We start from the raw sequence: 15038 nt of genomic DNA on the forward strand, positions 1-15038 counted from the left end.
CCTCAGCCACTCTCTATAAGGACAGCACCATCACTCACACTTCTGGTCTCTCACACTACCTCCAGGCCCTCTGCTGGTCATTAATCCTAGGGTACCCTCTTGGTTACTCCCAAGGTCTACCAGGCAGGCCAGTCTAACATGTTTACCAAAGATTAGGTCAAAGACAAGAATTCCTCCCCTCAAGGGTTGCCTGGCTCCCAAAGGAGCTTCTTATTTTCCCAGCTCTCTGCTCTGGACCTGTCCTTTTCAGCACCATTTTTCCCTCAGGGTGAGTGGACAGATCTCAGCAGCCTTTGCATGATGTTATGTAGATTAAATCCTTCTTTCTACTCTTCAGGCTCCCTCTGTTGGTCAGTGACAGACACTCTACCCTATCACAACCACCCTTTTCATTAAGTTGTATTTCCTTAGATTAAGGATTGTCCCATCCTGGAAATGCGCACCATGCAACATGGACTCCCCCCCCCCCCTTTCACTCAATGTGTAATTAAACTCTGGAATTGGTTGCAGAAGAATGCGGAGAAAGTAGTTAACTTCATAGCAGGGTTTTAAAAAAATTTTGATAATTTCCTAAAAGAGAAGTCCCTAAGCCATTATTAACATGGCTTGGGGAAATCCACTGCTTATTCCTAGGATAAGAAGTTTAAAATGTGTTTTTCTCTTTGGGATTTTGCCGGGTACTTGTGACCTGGATTGGCTACTGTTGGAAACAGGATACAGGGCTTGATGGACTTCGGTCTATCCCAGTATGGCAATTCTCATGTCCTTATGAGAGGGATGGAGAAGAAGAAAGATACTGTTGCTGGTGCCCCCACCTAGGCAGCGCTTGGGGTAATTTGTCTCTCCCCCCCCCCCCCTTACTACACCAGTGAATGGGGTTACAAGGAGCTGCAGTGGGAATTGAATCAGGTTGCCCTGGTTCTCAGGGCACTGCAGTAACTTTGAAGCGTAAACACAAGGGGCCGTACACGGGCAGTTCCCATATTTAAGCACTTAGCTCACAGAATGCTGACATTTACATGCTAAAGTTACACTTTTAGGCTCACGCTTATACACCTGTTAACATGACAGAAATGGTATGGTAAATTTTACATTACACATTTAAAACATTTTGCAAGTGTTGGGCATCTATCGTAATACTCTAATGCAGAAGACAACTATACTGACAGTGCAATACAAAACTTATATTCTGCTGCAAATCAAAAGGCTCTGCATGCATAACAATAAAACTTAAAAATGCCTTCAACAATTTTCTAAAATTTAAATAATATCCCTCTGATCTAATGGATAAAGCCAGAGCATCAATTTAAAATGCAAATGTGGCATTTTCATAAACTTTAAAGATCTCGCCAAGGGATATACGGTAAAAGAATTAGAGAATCAGTTGAGCACTAAGATGACTTACCAGACACAGTATCTGTCTTGCTCTTTCCCCTTATTTCCCATTGCCGGTCATGCTTTCCTTATAGCTGCTGTTTTCTCTTTTGCTGGAAAGTTCCCACAGGACATAATTATTATTTGTCTGTTTCTCTTCAACCTGGCATGCAGGAATCTTTGGCAACACGTTACAAATTCCTTAAAAATAGGCAACATTGATATAGCGACACAGCACAAGCATCGCCTGGAGGAGAGGCAGCGGGTAGAGGAGAGGCAGCGAGCAGCACTGAATACACCCTTGCAGCCAAAATATTTCAATAAGGAGGTAATTTGCATTCTCTCCAATCGTAAATTAATTTGGCTTGGCCAATACTTTTAAGATAACTGGATAGCATCCATAAGTGAATGTTCAGGTAGTTAAGTCAGCTTTCAGCAACCCGGTAATAAATACTGTGTTGGGAATGATTTTCCAAGTTTTAGTTCAAATTTGATACACCGCTTAAAAAGTTGTCTAAGCGGTGTACAGTCATAAGCAGATAAAATCTTTGGGGAGACATAATTAGACAACAACAGTCTTAAATGGTGCGTTGAAACAACAGGGATAGGGGGAAAAATACAATTTGTAATCGGAAAGAAGAACAATAAAGGTCAAAACAGTAGGTAGGGAGCATGCTCTTCCTTCTTTCAGAGATCTGAAGATTACTTATTGTAAGCATCCTTAAATAGGAAGGTTTTTAGATTTGCTTTAAATTTGTCAATTTGTCATACTGATGTCTTCCCGAAGGTGCAGAGGTAGAGAGTTCCAGAGTGTAGGAGTTGTAACTTTTCAGCACAATTAGCATGCAAATTAAAAGCATACTGTATGTGCTTAATAGCCTGGTAAAAGGGGGAGAAAGTGTGCCTGGCGCCTGCACAGAAGAGCTATGTGGTAGGCACGGCTCTTCTGTGCAGGCCCAATACAGCTCTCAATCACTGGCACTTGCAAACAATTTATGAAAGTGTTTTTAAAAAAAAATTTTTGCTTTGTTTTAAACATCCGATATGGATGCAGCTGTTGTGCGTCTGTTATGTGAGTGTGTGTCCTGCGCCTAACAGCTGCGTTCCGGGGAACATACGCTCTCACAACAGACAACACAAACAGCTACCGGAACATTTGGCCTGGTAAGAGGGAGCGTTACAAGGATTGCTCATTTTAATACTAATGTACCTTGTAATGCATTTGCATAGGGTTCTCGGTGGCTGCTACCGTGATTGGTGAGAGTCCCCCAAGACCCCTTTTGAGCATCAGAGGCTGAGCGGCCTTGCAAGTTAGTCTTACTTGCAAGGCCAGTTTTTGAGCATCAGGGCCTGAATATGTTGGATCTGGGTAACTTTAAGAAGGCATTTTTTGCAGTCTGACTTGACTGCATAGAGTGAACCAAATATCACTAAGTATTGGTTCCACCTTGTTAAATATTTGGCTCGCCCCTAGAACTCCTCTCAGCCATCCTCCCCATAAATGTATAACTTATGGCTAAACAATAAAATGCCCAACCAAAGGCTGTATGTTAGCTCCTAAAGTTGACCATGTTAACTCTTCTGAGTATCCACCCCGATGTGATTCTGTGAGCTGCTAACAAGCAATGGTAATAACAACAGCAAAAAATGATTTCTGTGAGGTCATACTGATGTCTTCAGCATATGGCCTGATACACATCACATGGAGAAGTTACCCAGGATCTGGAACAGGAGTGGGCAACTCCGGTCCTCGAGGGCCGGAATCCAGTCGGGTTTTCAAGATTTCCCCAATGAATATGCATTGGAAAGCAGTGCATGCAAATAGATCTCATGCATATTCATTGGGGAAATCCTGAAAACCCGACTGGATTCTGGCCCTCGAGGACCGGAGTTGCCTACCCCTGATCTAGAATATAGAATTTTGCTGCTTCTAGCATTCACTGTTACTTTTTTTTTGCCATTTTTCTCTTGAGTTCCATTGCTTGCATAAAGGAAGAAAATGGGAGGATGTCCGGGTACATTCCTCTGTTGCAATTTTGTCACTTAAAGAAATCCATTTTTTTCCCAAAGTTTAGTTTAGTTTTCCAAAAACAATAAAACCATACTCATTCAATACAGAAAGTTCTTCAATATCAATTCTAGAACCATATCATCCCAAAAAATCCACAAAGCCAACTCCACCCCCCCCCCAAAAAAAAAAAAAAATAGGGCAAGAGAGAGGAGGAGAGAAAGCAATCTCCCCAAAAAGCAAGATACAACTCCAAAATCATTCTCAATATCCTGCAAAAATACAGTAAAAGTATCTAAATAGGTGACGGTTGAAAGACCACACATTAGAGAAGTGCAGGAGATCCATTTTGAATTTAAAGTGAGAGTGTCATTGTAGTCCAAAATGTCACCTGACTGCACCTTGATGAGCCCAAATAACAACAATGCAGATGATCCTTAAAATCCAGTGTGAAGAACAGATAGCAGACCAGTAGGGGTCAATTACTTGTTTATTGGAGTAGTAGAACAGTTGTATTAGTAAAAAAAAAAAAAATAATAAACTAAACTAAACCATGGGTTTGTATACCGCACCATCTCCGCGAGCGTAGAGCTCAGCACGGTTTACAGAGTTAAGATAGAAAGGAACTACAATGAAGGGTTATAGGAGAGGAACTAAGAAGATAGAGAGGGACAAGGGTACCAGAGAGCAGGAGGTCTTTGGCTGCCCTCAGATGGGCTGTGGGAGGCAGAGCTCAGAGGAGAGTAGAGGCAGGGCCGATCACTCCTGCTTCCTTAGGAGGAAGACCAAAAAAGAAAAAAAAGATTCCTCTCCCGGCTGAGGGGGGGAGGCGGAGAGGGGCTCGATTGACCCTGCAGGTAGGCCCGACAAGGCCATGTTTTACCCTATGGGCTGCATCAGAAGCAAAATGACTATAGAAATAAACAAAAAGATGTTAGCAAAATAGTAGTAAATAATAAGCTCAATTTAATAAATAAAAACTATGTATATTAATAAATAAAATCAAATAACCTCACAACTATAACTAAAAGGCACATAAATCATATAAACATAAATATTGTACTATGGTACATATGTTGTTCATATAAAATATATATAATAATAATAATGAACATTATTGCCCAGAGCTTTTTCCTTATATGGTACTTAAGCCCACCCAGTGCATCTCAGGAAACAGGGGCAGGGGTAGGGCACCACCATTGTGAAGAGGGCTGGCCCAGAGGTGGGCGGGAATAGGCATTCCTCCTGCCTCCTACACAGGTCAGGTGGCGAGGCGGATTCAATCTTTTTATACCTATGGACCAGTGAAAATAAAAGAATTATTTTGTGAACCAGCAAACTACTAAGACTGAAATTTTAAAAAAACGTTTCCGCCCCCATCCCCTCAGCTCAGTCCCCATCCTGTCCCCATGAACTCGGTCCCCATCTCCATCCCATGTACAAGGAGTGGGGAAAGAGAGAGAGAGAGATCCACAGTGCCTCTCTTCCACTTCCTTTACTGCCATATCCAACATTTTTCCCTCTCTCATCTCCCAGATCATGTGCAGCATTTTTCACTATTGCCCACCAGCCCCATGCCCAACATTTCTCCTTCTAACACCCCTCTCCAGCACCATGCCACACCTCTTCCTCCATCGCTATGTTCAACATCCCTCCCCCTTGCATCCCCTTCAATCTGTCCCTCTGTTCCCTCTCCACCACCATATCCAACATTTCTCCTTCTCATCCATGTATCTCTTCCTCACTCCTCTCTCAATGCCCAACAATTTTCCTCTTTCTTCCTTTCCCCATGTGCTCCATCTTTCCCTCTCACTTACACATTTATCCTCAACAATTCTCCCTTTCTATCCCCTCCATTGTGTCCCAAGTTCATGCCTCCTTCCTCCTTCTGTGTCCTGAGGTCATGTTCCCTCCCTCTTCCTGCCTTCCAACGTTTGTCCCAAATTCATGCCCCCCTTGTCCCAATGCACTCCTTTCCCCCATTTTTTCTCCCCCATTATCCCTTCTCTCCCTTACTTGTTCAGGGCCATCCAGCTGGGCATGCCCCCCTCTGCCAAAGGCCGGACCAGTGTCCCCTGCAAGCACGTGTCCATCTTCCTTCCGGCTTGGCTGCTCCTTATCTTCAGCGCCAGCTACACTTGTTTGCCGGGACAGCGCACACGGCTCTTGCACGCTGCATGATGCTGACCCGGTTCCAGATCAGCCATTTGCAGCATGCAAGAGCCACTGTACGCCATCCCGGCAAACAAGTGCAGCTGGCGCTGAAGATAAGGAGCAGCCAAGCTGGAAGGAAGACGGACACGTGCTTGCAGGGGATACTAATTCTTCACGGACCAGCAGGAAATTTTTGTGGACCGACACCAGTCCATGGTTGAAGAACACTGCATTAGAACACCAGAGCCAGTGCTAATTAGGCATTTGGGGTTGGGCTGGGACTTGGTCTGTCCTGGCCAGGTCCAATGGGCCACTAAGCTATTCTTTTTTTTTTTTTGAGAGGGGCTGGTAGGGGTCCACTGGACCATCAGAGATTTTTTTTAGGTTTTTAGGGGGGTGAGGCCTGAAGGAGTCTACTAAGGATTTTCATAGTTTTAGGTGGGTTGCTCGGATATGCAGGAAGTCCGTCAGGGTTGATGGGAGAGAAGGGGTGACCCAAAACACCTTTTTTTCTCAACCAGTCTTCAACACCATCCTGGATTATGTGTTAGATTTCTGGTGCTAAATGTACTGGACAGCCTTTCTTTTTTTTTTTTTACCATACTGCGGGCTGGTTCATAGACAGTAACACGGAAGACAAAGGCGCGCGCCGACAACTGAGTGCAAGATGGAGGCGCGCGCCGAAGAAAAAGACTGTTTTTAGGGGCTGCAATGGGGGGTTTTGTTGGGGAGCCCCCCCCCCCACTTTACTTAATACAGATCGCGGCAGCGTTGTGGGGGGTTTGGGGGGTTGTAACCCCCCACATTTTAGTGAAAATGTAACTTTTTCCCTAAAAACAGGGAAAAAGTTAAGTTTTCAGTAAAATGGGGGGGTTACAACCCCCAAACCCCCCACAACACGGAGCGATCTGTATAAAGTAAAGTGGGGAGGTTCCCCCCCACACCCCCCATCGTAGCCCCTAAAAACAGTCTTTTTCTTCGGCGCGCACCTCCACGCTGCGCTCAGTTGTCTGTTCGCGCCTTTGTCCCGGCTCGCTTTTGACCTGACACCCTGCGGGCTTTCTAGTGACTGCATTTAAAGGCATTTTCATGCATTTAAATGTGGTCTACACTAATGTTTTCAGTGCCAGTACTGAAACAATTAAAGTATTCTGCACTTCCTAACACTGGCACTATTCCAATGTTTATCACCTCTAGAACCAGCATTAGGTTCTGAGTATCGGCCCATTAGTGGCAGAATTCCATAGTAACATAGTAAATGACAGCAGATAAAGACCTGAATGGCCCATCCAGTCTGCCCAAAAGTCACACTCATTATACATTAATGTTTAAATTGTATTTTCTTTAATATTTCTGGGCAATAGACATCCGGTTGACTTCAAATCGTTATTGATCCTTCACACAAGGGAAAATCAACACTAACACTGATTATCTCTTAAAGTGTGTACACGCTTGTCATCGCACATACTTTTACACTAGGGTAGTGTGTGCACCTGCTTTTAGGTGATTTGGGTGTAGGCTTGTTCGGGGCAGAGCACAGAGTCACAGTTTATCTACTTTCTTCAGAACAATCATGTGTTCTCGCATTCTCTTAATCACTCAGTCTAGATCTAGGGTGTCATGTGTCGAAAGGAGCTTACAGCTGGAATGAACAGATGACAGCTGGTGCTGTAATATGAGCACAGCATACTTCCTAGTCTGAAAAGCTTCTCCTTGTGGTGCTGGGCAAATTCTGTGACCAATTAGTGTTAAATCATAAAATCTGTGCCTTTTGGGGAACAAGTATTTCAGGGAAGTAATTACTCTTCTGACTAAAATGCACCTAGACATGTCCTTTCAACGGGGCTCATTTTCAAAGCCCTTAGACACTAAAAGGTACTAAAGGCATTTCTGATTGACTTGCAAATATTTAAAACTGAAATAGTTACAGGACTAATATGTAGCTTTAGATATAACTCAGGTGTTCTGATAATTTTTGTATCCCACAATAGAGAGACCAATTGTCATAAAAGGGTAATTATCAGAGCCATCTCCCCAAATAAAACAGCTCTTTATCCATGGAAATGGACTGTTTGAAAACTGCAAGCCATACATCCGGGTGAAAGAGCCTTGGCAATAACTATGCATGACAGAGGTTGTGGTAAAAGTGGATAGTGTAACTAGTTTTAAGAAAGGTTTGGACAATTTCCTTGAGGAAAAGTCCATAGTCTGTTATTGAGAAAGACATGTGGGGAGCCATTACTTGCCCTGGATCGGTAGTGTGGAATATTGCTAATCCTTGGGTTTGGCCAGGTCTCCCTGGATAAGAGGAGACTTAGAGGGGATATGATAGAGACTTACAAAATCATGAAGGGCATAGAGAAAGTGGAGAGGGACAGATTCTTCAAACTTTCGAAAACTACAAGAAAGCGAGGGCATTCGGAAAAGTTGAAAGGGGACAGTTTCAAAACAAATGCTAGGAAGTTCTTCTTCACCCAACGTGTGGTGCACACCTGGAATGAGCTTCCGGAGGGCGTGCTAGGTCAGAGTACGGTATTGGGGTTCAAGAAGGGATTGGACAATTTTCTGCTAGAAAAGGGGATAAAAGGGTATACATAGAGGATTATTACACAGGTCCTGGACCTGTTGGGCCGCCACGTGAGCGGACTGCTGGGCACAATGGACTTTGGGTGTGGGTGTAGGATAGCAGTACCGGACATCGAGGGGGGTGGAAGATAACCCAGTTTGTCATCAGGTAGGGAAGGGAAGAATAAAGCACCATCATCAGAAGGAGGCTTGAATATTAACCAAGACCCCCATTTTTGGGCCACTTTTTGGCCCATTCTCGGTTTATATTCGAGTATATAGGGTATATTTTTTTTCCTTTATTGAGGATTTAGAATGCATTAGATGATAAAGCCCAGTGGTGAAGGAAGGGGGGGTGCCTTGCTTTTAGACTGATTATAGGGAAAGGTGGATAGAGATAGGAATTCAGACTCAGGAGCTGCTTGTTTGGCTCAATGATTGAAGGCAGTGGTGTGGTAAGGGGGGGTGGGGAAGCGGGGGCTGGGGCGGACCGCCCAAGGCGCCACACCCATTCCCTCCCTTTCCCACCCTTATGTACCTCTTTAAATCTTCACCAGTGCGAGCAATTACTCTGGCCTGCTGGTCACGGGGCCAGAAGTGGTCACTGGGCTTTATCATGCATTAGATGATAAAGCCCAGTGGTGAAGGAAGGGGGGGTGCCTTGCTTTTAGACTGATTATAGGGAAAGGTGGATAGAGATAGGAATTCAGACTCAGGAGCTGCTTGTTTGGCTCAATGATTGAAGGCAGTGGTGTGGTAAGGGGGGGTGGGGAAGCGGGGGCTGGGGCGGACCGCCCAAGGCGCCACACCCATTCCCTCCCTTTCCCACCCTTATGTACCTCTTTAAATCTTCACCAGTGCGAGCAATTACTCTGGCCTGCTGGTCACGGGGCCAGGAAGTGACATCAGAGGGAAAGCCTATGCTGAAGTGAGCAACAGGGCAGAGAAGCTGCTCGTGCTGGTGAAGAATTAAAGAGGTACGGGGGAGCGGAGGGGAGCGGAGAGGAGGACCACCACCCTGGGCACCTCCTACCCTCGCTATGTCACTGAGTGAAGGTACTTGTTGGCTAAATTTTGAGAACAGGTCATCTTCATGGGGGTAGATCAGTGTATCACAAACTATATGCCTCCTGAGATTTCTGGTGTGCTGTGCCACACTGGCCAGGCGGAGAGTCATCCATGCTGGCTGCCTGCCTACAGGATGTGCTTCTGTCAGCGAGAGTCACGTCCTGTAGGAAGTCAGCTGGCTTGGACGACTCTCCTGGCCAGCGTCTCTCCTCTTCTCCCTGCGCCTCCAGGATCCCTGTAACGGCAGGGGTTGGGGGCCAGATGGGCCTCTGCGTATGCGCATACGTTGATGCGGTGATGTCACGCATGTGCGTGATGTCACCGCGTCGACTTCCGGATGCCCTTCCGGCTGGGGCACTGCATTTAGTGTGCTGCCTGCTGGAAAAGTTTGCGGGACACTGGGGTAGATAAACCAAGCAATATAAAAAGAACACAGCATTGATGGATTTTCTCGGTTCTTCTTCCCAAATGGAATTTCAAGATCAGAATGCAGTAAGCCTCGGAGGGGAAGGAGGAAATGTGTTGTGCACCTGGGTTCTCGAGTTCTAGGCTTTGATTTGGATTTTGAAAATTTCAGTCTTGCAAGACTTCCTAGTTTATCAATAAAATACTGTGTTCATTTATCAGATGTTGCTAACTCTTTTTCAGGGCGATAGCTGGGTATATTTCAGTCCACTCTGGAAGATGCACTGACAGCACCGGGATGCAGTGTTCCCCCCCCCCCCAAGTGCACCGACCTCTCTTGCACTAAGTGACTTCAGGAGTTGCTGCTTCCTTCTCACTGTAAAATCACAAAGAGGGAATTCTGAATTATGTACTGTAAATGATATCTCAAAATAACTCTAGGCTTGAGGTTTGAGTCAAGCCATTTTGTCCAAATACTGTGCGTATGTAACTGAATAAGTACACACAACTCTTCCTCTACCATGTGATCAGTGATTATGTCTGTAAGTCTGTTTTTCTTTTAAAAAATGATTCTTACTCTATTAGTTTCTCTGTATTTCATGATGTCAAACCCTGCAACAGACAATCATTCAGAGAATCAGATGAACCTTAATTCTGTGCCTGGTATTTGAAGAGCAGCACAGAGGATTTATGATTCAGTTTGCCATGCTCATCCCCTGCCAATCTGTAACAGAAGCAATACTCATACAGTCTTTGAGGAGATGTTTTTCCCTTCAATATGTTTGTGGTTGTATTTCTTTTATGTTGGGAGGAGTGGGGAGGGGGTTTTGCCGTTTGAGCATAGCGCTTGTATGACCAGCGCATGGCCTTTTAACATTGGGAGCTGGATCTCCCAGTGGGACAACCACTGGTAACAATGGATTAACCAAACACCACCAGAAGGGGCAAATCTACTTTTCAGACTGTTTCTTCTTCATGGAATCAGGAGCAACTCTACCTGAACTTTGACCCAGAGCTTCTGGAACCACATAATTATTTGCTGTTGAAGATGTAATCAAAAGCCTGATGCACTCTGTTCAATTGCTACTTTTGCTGTAGAAAAACAAATTCTTTTGTAGCATCCTGCCTTGTGGTCAAATAAGGGCTTTAGCAATTTAAAACAAATTGTAGGACCGTAGATTAAATCATATTTTTTTTTCTTTTAAGCAAAAATTTGTAAGGTAGTTGAAATATACTTTGCACAAAAACCACTGTGGCATGAGTGAATGTCTCTGTCATTAAAATATATTTTAAGAACATGAACGTTAAAACCTCAACTACATTTCAGTGTGTACAATCTGGGAAATGTGCATTTTAAATATGCAAATTCTTTACAGCAATTAGGACAATCGGTATATACAACAGTTTTCTCTATACAAATTGTTTTAGCAATTTTCTACTTTGCTCCAAAAGGAAAACTAAGTTACATTTACAACCTCTAGCATGAACTCGTAAGTTCCTGTGCCTTTTATTGCACATTGACGACTAATATTGTCAATCTTGCATTGGAAATTAACATATGCATATATGTTATTGCTGTACATAATTGGGCCAATATTAAAAGGGAGTTAAGCACTGGCCAAAACGTAACTTCCAGATTTTAATACTTTTCATTTATCCAGGTAATATTCAGCCACCTAAATTACTAAGTAGCCAGATATTAATTAGCGAAATAACTAGGATCCAGGCAAGGGAGACATGGGAAGTGGTGCCTGGCAGGGCCAGCTCATGTACTGTGTCGGTAGTAAAGAGCGCCAAGATCCCCATTCAGCACCTCTCCCTCTCGCTTCTCTTTCCACTGCAGGTAGTGAAGGACAGAGACCAGACTGGAATTTGAAATTTTGGCACCCTTTATCACCAGTAATGGGGGAGGGGACTTGAAATAGAGGGGGTTTCAGATGCAAACACTGGCTTAAGGCACCAAGGGCTAGATTCACTAAGCCCACCAATCAAGTTCTGACCACTTAGTGACCCCTTTACGACCCGATTTCCCTCTGACCTGATTCACTAACCTCTGTCCTGATCATCCTCCGATCCGCACATGCAAATGAGGGGGAACAGCATTCAAATGTAGGCAGGAAACGATTCACTAAAAAAAAAAGTGAGGGACACCGACTGGGCTGACCGATCCAAAAATAAACGACTGCTGAGGACAAGTCGCTCAGGCTCTTTCCAACTGCCCTGCCTTCTACCCTCTGCCCCAATTTCCTGTTCTCTGCCCCATATGCTCTCTTCCCTGCAGAGCAAGCCCATGGTTTTAACCAGGTTAAAACCACGGGCTCGTGAAAAAAGAAATAAAAAGCTCTGCCGGGCACGGAGGGCAAGCACATGCTCAGACTATCTACAGATAGTCTACGCATGTGCCGGGATTGCTACTCAGTGATCCTTGCAGTCAGTTTGGGGCGTGATTCTAATCGCCCTCATTTGCATGAAGGCGATTGGTGAATCAGCCCCACAGATCGGATCGGATTGCTCACGGATCGTATCCGATCTGTGCCCTTAGTTCAGGGGTGTCAAAGTCCCTCCTCGAGGGCCGCAAACCAGTCGGGTTTTCAGGATTTCCCCAATGAATATGCATGAGATCTATTTGCATGCACTGCTTTCAATGTATATTCATTGGGGAAATCCTGTAAACCCGACTGGATTGTGGCCCTCGAGGAGGGACTTTGACACCCCTGCCTTAGTGAATCTAGGCCTAAGTCCCTTGAGCCAGCCAGGCCTTATAATCCAAATAGATTTAGACCTGGCCAGGAGCAGAATTAAATCTCTGTAGCTACTGCTAGTGTTCTCACTGCTCAGCAGATATATATATATAGTGCTGTTAATATCTGGATTGTGGTGCTGAATATATCTGAGCTCAAAGTGGGTGTGAACAACATCCCCCCCTCACTCAGCATTTCTCCTTCCCCTCTCCCCAAGCGATTGGTGTGGGGGGTCACAACTCTACTTCCTTGACCACCCCCCACCCCCTCCCCCCCCCCCCCCCCCCCCCCGTACTTTTAAACCCTTTAGGTCTTCACCGGCAGCGAGCAGCAACTTATCCCTTACTCTCACACCAGCTCTGAGCCTTCCCTCTGAAATTAGGGTTATCATTTATAGTGCTGTAAAATTCTGGATGCATGGCCCTGCCCAATACGGACCTCGCTCCGCCTTGTTCTATCTCCAGCCCCGCCCTATTCCACCCCAGCCCTTCCCCTACAAAGCCTCGTCTCTTCTTTCCCAACTTCCGGGATGCTTTTGGAGGGCATCTGAGCATGCGCAGATGCAAATGATGTCATCCGCCCATGCTCAGAGGCCCTTCAGGTGTTGCCAGAGCTCTGGGCTTTCCAAAACTGGACAAACTGCTGGGTTTTGAAAAGTCTCTCCTAGCACCTGGACAGTCCTCCAAAAAGAGGACATGTCCGGGTTTTCCTGGACATCTGGCAACCCTGCCTCTGACACAACTTCATGGTCTCATGAACAGGAAGTTGTGTCGGAGGGAAGGCTCGAAGCCAGTGTGAGTGGAGAGAATGTCTTGCTGTTTGCTGCTGGCAAAGGATTTAAAGGTTTGGGGGTAGGAGAGTGAAGTTAATGACCCCCAGTTCTCCTAGAGAGAGATATGCCAGGAGTCTTCAGCTGGTGGGACTTGGGATTCCTGCCAGTCACATTGCTGTGGTGGTGCTGCTGCTGCTGGGTGGGTGGGCCTGGACCACCAAAAATAGGTTAATGCTTACCTTTAGTCCACTGGCCATGCTGGCTGAAAATCCAGCCCATCTTTCATTTTAAAAACTCTGAAACTTAGCTGGATATGTCAGCAACAGAAATAGCAGCATACAGTATTTACAGTAACATGAAGGTACATTTTCAGCCTTTGCAGTAGATATTACTGTATTTATGTCACAAATCCTGCCTCTTTCCTTTTCCCATGGCAATGCTTATATGTCAAGGTGCTGCCCTGCCTGCCATTTCTGAATATTATGTTGGTAATCCAATCTTCTCTTAGAGCTGACCTACTGCATATTTCTCTCCAACTACATATTTTTGTTAAACCACCAGCTGGGAATGGTAATATCCATATTTTTAAAGTGCATAGAGAGGGTGGATAGGGACAGATTCTTCAGGCTGAAAGGGTCAACAGGCACGAGGGGGCATTCGGAGAAACTGAAGGGAGATAGGTTCAGAACAAATGCAAGGAAGTTTTTCTTCACCCAAAGGGTCGTGGACACTTGGAATGTGCTACCGGAGGAAGTGATCAGGCAGAGTACGGTACAGGGATTCAAACAGGGATTGGACGGATTCCTGAGGGATAGGGGGATCGTGGGATACTGAGAGAGGTGCTGGGATGTAACACAGGTATAGAAAGCAAACCAAGTAATAAGTATAGAAATCCAACCAGGTCGTGCATGTGCAAGACCGGAGGGTTAGGACTTCGATGGGAAGATAGGACTTAAATGGGAAACCAAGGTGGCAAGGGGGCCCCTTCTGGTGACTCAGACAGGCCGTGACCTGTTCGGGCCGCCGCGGGAGCGGACTGCTGGGCAAGATGGACCTGTGGTCTGACCCAGCGGAGGCACTGCTTATGTTCTTATGTTCTGGATGGCACCCAGCCAGGACTCAGAATTATGGAGCTTGTCACTTTTAGGTTACTAGGTCAAATCTGGCTCAGGCCAGTAGGGACCATATGAATTGAGCTACTGGTCTCTCTACTTCAGGGAGGCCAGCGTAGAAGCACTTAACCTTACATAACCCCTGTTAAATTCTATGAATTTTTGCACTATACCTGGTTACTGTGTTGTGAAATGAGCACATGTGGGTGAGAGAGAGAATGAAAATAATCATAAATCACAAACCACAGCACCGACTCCCCACTTTCACATAATGGACCATGCAGTTATGCAAAGACTGACATTATTCTGTTTTGCTGCAGTGGATGTTTTCAAATAGACATACAGTAGCTATGAGATGTATATTAGAGAATGACACGGGGGACAAATTTGTCCCCATCCCCACAGGAACTCAATTTCTCCGTCCCATCCTCATGAGTTTTGTCACTGTCCCTGTCCCTTTCCCATTCCTGTAAGCTCTGCCTTTAACCGCACAAGCAACACTTATGATTTTTAAGTGTTTGAGACTTGTGCAGATGAGGATGGAGCTTGCAGGAATGGGGCAGGGATAGGAAAATAACTTTTAGGGACGGGATGGTAAAATGAGTTCCCGCAGGGACAGGGAAAAATTTGTCCATGTCATTCTCTAATGTATATATTTTGCTCTTATTAGCAAGATCCTGTGCATAACGGCAGGGAGCTGGAAATATAATTTAGTTGCAAAATCTGTGCATTTTTCCCATGATCTTCACAGCTTTATCATAATAGCATGGACTCAGATGTTGCTTAAGGGCTGGGTTTTTTTTTTCTTTAAAGAAGGGAAACTTTTAAGTGGAGTTACC

At 45.1% G+C, this 15038-nt stretch overlaps 1 protein-coding gene across 1 annotated transcript in view; it reads left to right on the forward strand.

The window, feature by feature from the left end:
* OSBPL10 (oxysterol binding protein like 10) overlaps nucleotides 1-10824 on the forward strand; it is a 365516-nt gene extending 354692 nt beyond the window's left edge. The window contains exons 11-12 of the mRNA XM_033930109.1: nucleotides 1549-1702; nucleotides 9818-10824. Coding sequence (XP_033786000.1) covers nucleotides 1549-1702; nucleotides 9818-9862 — 199 coding nt within the window. The 3' untranslated portion in view covers nucleotides 9863-10824. The remainder of the gene's footprint in view (nucleotides 1-1548; nucleotides 1703-9817) is intronic.
* The last annotated feature ends 4214 nt before the right edge of the window (nucleotides 10825-15038 follow it).

This window comes from Geotrypetes seraphini, chromosome 2, assembly GCF_902459505.1.
Source record: "Geotrypetes seraphini chromosome 2, aGeoSer1.1, whole genome shotgun sequence".
Classification (NCBI taxonomy): Eukaryota; Metazoa; Chordata; class Amphibia; order Gymnophiona; family Dermophiidae; genus Geotrypetes; species Geotrypetes seraphini.